A 6,721-nucleotide genomic window follows, 5' to 3' on the forward strand; every position below is an offset into this window, starting at 1 on the left:
TTTTGACCTGCCATTTGAGTTCTGTTATACTCACAGACACCATTCAAACAGTTTTAGAAACTTTAGGGTGTTTTCTATCCATATGTAATAAGTATATGCATATTCTAGTTACTGGGTAGGAGTGGTAACCAGATTAAATCGGGTATGTTTTTTATCCAGCCGTGTCAATACTGCCCCCTAGCCCTAACAGGTTAACATGCATGAAAACAGGGCTTTTACGGTTACAGAAGTCAACAAATGATAGCGCCTGGGGAATAGGAGGGGAACTGGGGGCTACAGAGCCTGGGCTAACCTCTACATCACCAGAGGTACAGAGGAGGAGTAGGTTAAGGGTACGACTAAAGGCTATAGGAACTGGTCGTCTAGTGCGTTGGGGACAGAGAATAAAAGGAGCAGATTTCTGGGCGTGGTAGAATAGATTCAAGGCATACAGACAAGGGTATGGTAGGATGTGAGTACAGTGGAGGTAAACCTAGGCGTTGGGTGACGATGAGAGAGGTTTCGTCTCTGGAGGGAGAAGTTAAGCCAGATTAGTTCTCTGCATGTGTGTGGGGTGGGACGGAAGAGCTATCTAAGGCATTTTGAGTGGGACTGAAGGCTCTACAGTGAAATAAAACTAGCAAAGACAGCAGTAGACAGGGCATATTGACATTAGAGAGAAGCATAAAGCAATCACTGGTGTTGATCAGGAGAGCTAAGACAGCAACAGGTAAATGGCGATGAATGGGCAGAGCGGGTCAGTTAGGTACATACAGGACTTGAGTTCGAGGCTGGAGCCGACAGGTAAACAAAACGAGGTACCATGTTATTGAAACAGTCCAGGGGGCATCAGCTGTGTAGCCGAGTGATCATTGGGTCAAAAGAGCAGCAATAGGTGAGTCAGGGTGCTGTTCGGTAGTCACTACTACGCTAGGCAAGCAGGGGACACAGCGTTCAGAAAAGCTAGCGGGACGGGGATAGTAGATGGTTCTTCGGCAACATCGTAATAGAATAGCCTGTTGAGACCACATCGGGCAGTCACGTCGGCACTCCAGTCGTGATGGATTGGCGGGGCTTCATGTCGACAATAAAGGGTCCAGGCCAATTGGCAAAGGAGGTATTGTAGCCCTAGAATTAGCTGGTATATGGGCCTAGCTCGAGGCCGGTGCTTGCTCTGGGACAGAGGCGTTAGCTAACAGTTGCCACTCGTTTGCAGCTAGCTAGCTAGCTGTGATGATCTGGAGTAATGATCCGATGTAATGATCCAGAATGGCAGGAATCCGGTGATATTGTAGAGAGAAGCAGTTCGATATGCTCTGGGTTGATATCGCGCTGTGCAGACTGGCAGGTGTTGTCCGAGCTAAGGCTGGCTGATGACGGGGAAAAAGGCGAGGACCGCTAGCCGTGGCTAACAAAGACTAGTAGCTAGTTAGCTGGCTAGCTCCTGATGGAAGATCCAGTTATAAGGAATAAAAATAGTAGATCCATACCACATTGGGTGAGGCGGGATGCAGGAAAGTATATTTAGTTCGTAGATAGAAAGTGAGATTAAGATATATACGAAAAAGACTGGCTATTTACACGGGATAAGACACGGGATAAGACAAAGACAGATACACACGTCCTACTGCAGCACCATCTTGGAATCCGAGATAAATGGGTCACTAGTCACTTTAAACAATGCCACTTTAATAATGTTTAAACATCTTCCATTACTCATATCACCTGTACAGTTGCAGTCGGAAGTTTACATACACTTAGGTTGGAGTCATTAAAACTAATTTTTCAACCACTCCACAAATGTCTTGTTAACAAACTATAGTTTTGGCAAGTCAGTTAGGTCATCTACTCTGTGCATGGCACAAGTAATTTTCCCAACAATTCTTTACAGACAGATTATTTCACTTATATTTCACTGTATCCCAATTCCAGTGGGTCAGAAGTTTACATACACTAAGATGACTGTGCCTTTAAACAGCTTGGAAAATTCCAGAAAATGATGTCATAGCTTTATAAGCTTCGGATTGACTCAAATGATTTCAATTAGCCTATTGGAGGTGTACCTGTGGATGTATTTCAAGGCCTACCTTCAAACTCAGTGCCTCTTTGCTTGACATCATGGGAAAATCAAAAGAAATCAGCCAAGACCTCAGCAAAATAATTGTAGACCTCCACAAGTCTGGTTCATCCTTAGGAGCAATTTCCAAACGCCTGAAGGTACCACGTTCATCTGTATAAACAATAGTACGCAAGTATAAACACCATGGGACCACACAGCCGTCATACCGCTCAGGGAGGAGACGCATTCTGTCTCCTAGAGATGTACGTATTTTGGTGCGAAAAACTGCAAATCAATACCAGAACAACAGCAAAGATGTGAAGATGCTGGAGGAAACAGTTACAAAAGTATCTATATCCACATTGAAATGAGTCCTAATATTGACATAACTTGAAAGGCCGCTCAGCAAGGAAGAAGCCACTGCTCCAAAACTGCCAATAAAAAGCCAGACTACGGTTTGCAACTGCACATGGGGACAAAGATCGTACTTTTTGGAGAAATGTCCTCTGGTCTGATGAAACAAAAATAGAACTGTTTGGCCATAATGACCATTGTTATGTTTGGAGGAAAAGGAAAAAACGTGAAGCACGGGGGTGACAGCATCATGTTGTGGGGGTGCTTTGCTGCAGGAGGGACTGGTGCACTTCACAAAATAGATGGCATTGTGAGGAAGGAAAATTATGTGGATATATTGAAGCAACATCTCAAGACATCAATCAGGAAGTTAAAGCTTGGTCGCAAATGGGTCTTCCAAATGGACAATGGAAGCTGTTCAGAGGAGCCTGTTGGTGTCAGACATGTTGCTCTGCCAGGGAGAGCAGAACTGTTTTCATTAGGTTAATGCTACATTTCTTATGTCATGTTTAAAAGAGAATCTGAGCGGTAGATCTCGGCTTGCTTTTTGACTACGAAAGTGATCTTGACTCAGAAAAGGTTGGAGACTGGGATGTGTGCCATAAACAGCCTTTCAAAGCACTTCATGATTACAGATGTGATTGCTACATTGATGCATGTAGCCTTAGATTTCTCAGGAACAGGAATGATGGTGGTCAGCTTGAGCCGTGGGGATTGTAGATTGCTACAAGGAAAGGTTGACCGTGCCAGCCAGTTGTTCTGCACATGCTCTGAGAACGCGACCTGGAATACTGTCGGGGGCCCTTATGAGTGTTGACCAAATTAAAAACATTAAGTTGGCCACATAGAGCGAGATCTCAGTCAGTGGCAGTGAGATGTATCTTCTGCTTGGATTGTTCCATCAGTGCCACTGACTTAGTCTGACTTTAATTCCAGTTTGTCTAAACATGAATAATTGATACATCTCCCCTGAAATTCACATCTCCATCTAAACAAAAAATGTAAGTAAAAATATAGGACTAAATCAAATCACATTGTTTTTAAAGTTTATTTAAAGTTTGATTTGACTTTGTCGGTGGCACAGATGGAAGTATCCAAGCAGATGAATCTCCTTCAAATGTTGATATTTGGTTGCATTGTCAACGAAACACAATTCAATATAACTTTTGTAATACAGTAAATAGCCTAAAGTTAAGGCTATCTTACAAACTAATGTAACATAGAATCTAAACATTTGTAACACATCCAAGGCCACATTTCGAGATTACTGTAACTTTACATTTCTTCTTATGTAATCATATAACGCATGCAATTTCAAGATAGAATTCATAGGTCGTCGCAGGACTTTGGAGAACTTCACAATTGCTGTAATAATCTGTGTAGTATCTTGAACGGCATTGATCACTTGCACCATGTAATTTTAATGTAGTGTATGTTGTGCGTAAAGGCTCTCCAAACCTGTTTTTTTTTCAACATCAAGAGTATTTTTTACATCTACCAATTGGTGCTGAAACGGTGATGAATATGCATAAGGTATTTATATGGCTTTCTTTCTTTTATCTTTAACATTATTAACCTGTTCTCTCAATATATTATAGTGAATCAAATTAAAGGTATTTAAAGGGATGGCTTTTCAGAAATGTACTGAAAACCCTATTGAATGAAAACTCCATGAGAAAATCTTTTCCAGCGGTTTAATTACATTTATTCAGCACATACTAGGGCGCTACACCTGCCTAAGGTATTTCTGAATAACAACTGCTGGGTTGTAGTCCTTAAATCAAATCAAAACCCGTAGGAAAGGCATACAGTGGTTTGTCCTTTAAAAGTTGCAGCATACTGCAGCACAGCTTGCATGGTGCTGCAGAATTCTATGGCACGTTATGTCAGCCATTGTAACCATTAAAGCTAGTTAGTGCTAACTTGACCACCAGAGGGCATCTTTGAGAAGCATTTGATAGCCTTCAATAGTGGCTGTACTAGACAATTTAAAAAAAATTGTAAGAACATAGTATATGGGACTGATTTTAAGAAATGTTGCTTAATTAATTTGATGAATATTAGGATGTTTCTATTCCCCCCAAAACAATCAGGGTTTCCATTAGGATGGAATGAAAAATATGGCGCTGTGCAACGTGACGGTCGGGAGTAGGCTACAGTACTAAGAGCATAACATTTCCACACCCTAATTGTAAATGCCAAAAGTGTCCAAAGCTGTCATCAAGGCAAAGTGTGGCTACTTTGAAGAATCTCAAATATAAAATATATTTTTTGGTTACATGATTCCATATGTGTTATTTCACAGTATTGATGTGTTCACTATTATTCTACAATGTTGAAAATAATACAAACAATGAAAAACCCTTGAATGAGTAGGTGTGTTCAAACTTTTGACTTGTACTGTATATACCAGGGCTCTCCAACCCCTGTTCCTTGAGAGCTACCGTCCTGTAGGTTTTCACTCCAACCACAATTGTAACTAACCTGATTCAGCTTATCAACCAGCTAGTTATTATAATCAGGTGCGCTAAATGAGGGTTGGAGTGAAAACCTACAGAGTGGTAGCTCTCCAGGACCAGGGTCGGAGAGCCCTGGTTATATACTGTAACCATTTATTATTGGAAAATATAACTTAGAATTACCTCATGAGCTTAGTTCAACTGTTGTACCCAATCAGAACCCAAAATATCAGATCTGCGGTAACTTGCGTTAGCCGACATAGCTTTTCATTTATTTTGTTTAGGCAGTGTCTGAGGTGTTACTGTGTTAGAGCTGTCAAATCGGCGAGTGGCTGCTTTCGTGATCATTGTCACGAAAGCACACCTGTGCTTATGTCCCACCCGTGTTAGAAGTTCAGAACAAAAAAAGTGTAGACCGTATAGAAGTAATGACACTCAAATGGAAAATCATTAAACAAAATTATAGGGATTTATATCAGCCTAATTGAGGTGTAGATTACATCACATTCCAGTGTTCAAACTTGTAACGAGTCTGCATGGGATTTCTTCTGTGCATCCAAGGGCAATGTCCGGGATTTGACAGCAGTTACACCTCCGACACCCCCTAAACAAAAGCAATGTGGGTTGCCAATGATTTGATTGAATTTTGGCTTAAGGATTCAACTGTCACTTCCTTTAGCAACTCCTGGCGTTATACCTATCGTGGACATTGCCAATGGATACACCAAGTAATTACGTGTTTGTCAGTTAATAACGCGGGTTACAGCTGTTTTACTTCATTGTTTGTGAATTGATTGATTGAATCACATGCCTTTAAAAAAGCAAAACAATTATTCACTATTATGCTCCCTTTAAGAGTAGCTAAGTATCCCTCACATATCCATGTTTTCTGACTGTCCCTGCCTGCATATTCTCTTTGTCTCTTACTGTCTGTCATCGTAGGAGCCCCAGGCCGATCGGGAGATGCCGGCAGCCCAGGCCCCACCACCACCTTTAACTCTGGCTTCCTGTTGGTGATGCACAGCCAATCAGACACATTCCTTTCCTGTCCAGCAGACATGACACAACTGTGGACTGGCTACAGTTTGCTGTACCTGGAGGGCCAAGAGAAAGCCCACACGCAGGACCTCGGTACGTTGGTCTACAATACTGTTTGTGTGTGTGCTCATCTGTGCACCTATGTGTGTGAATGATTGTAACCGGTAACCAGGCATGTATTTTCCTCTTACTAGGTCAGGCCGGGTCATGTATGTGTCTCTTCAGCACCATGCCTTTCCCCTACTGTAAAATGGGCATGTGTGACCACGTCAGCTGCAATGACAAGTCCTACTGGCTGTCCACCGCAGCGGCAGTGCCCATGATGCCTGTGGTGGGCCAGGACATCCAGCAGCACATCAGCTGCTGCGTAGTGTGTGAGGCCCCCTCCCCTGCTGTGGCAGTTCACAGCCAGGAAAACAGCAACCCCTTCTGTCCCACCAACTGGAGGAGTCTGTGGGTGGGATACTCCTTCCTCATGGTGAGTGAGTTTATGTGTGAGTATGTCTGCGTGTGTCTCTGCATGTCTGTGTGTGCATGCATGTTTGTGTGCGTGTGTGAGTGTTTTGTTGTAACAGTTCATCCAGTGAACATACTTGATCAACTATCCTTCGGATTTTTTTCAGTTTTAGTTTTTAGATTAGTAACTTTTTTCTCCTGAAATCTGTAACTTGGATGAAAGCTCTTAATTTGTGTATTATGTTTCCAGGTTTCAGTACCTAATATTATGTGTCAGATTATCTTTTGCTTGAAACTCCCTAGTCAACAACAAACAGAGTGGCTTCAAGCATCAATGTGGCTCATCAGACACTCAGATTCAGAAAACGTTAATGTC

General features: G+C 42.2%; 1 protein-coding gene across 1 annotated transcript; it reads left to right on the plus strand.

Moving 5' to 3' along the window:
* Positions 1–5,566: 5,566 nt before the first annotated feature.
* On the plus strand, positions 5,567–6,476 carry LOC123724085 (collagen alpha-2(IV) chain-like). The gene is made up of 4 exons (XM_045687000.1): positions 5,567–5,579; positions 5,794–5,982; positions 6,084–6,367; positions 6,465–6,476. The coding sequence occupies exons 1-4, from the start codon at positions 5,567–5,569 to the stop codon at positions 6,474–6,476; spliced, it is 498 nt and encodes a 165-aa protein (XP_045542956.1).
* The last annotated feature ends 245 nt before the right edge of the window (positions 6,477–6,721 follow it).

The sequence above is a fragment of the Salmo salar genome, chromosome ssa09, assembly GCF_905237065.1.
Source record: "Salmo salar chromosome ssa09, Ssal_v3.1, whole genome shotgun sequence".
NCBI lineage: Eukaryota > Metazoa > Chordata > Actinopteri > Salmoniformes > Salmonidae > Salmo > Salmo salar.

Excerpts from the sequence above, each read along its gene's own strand:
- LOC123724085 (XM_045687000.1), top strand. Across the intron at positions 5,983-6,083 it reads AGCCCACACGCAGGACCTCG|GTCAGGCCGGGTCATGTATG; the intron begins GTACGTTGGTCT and ends TCCTCTTACTAG.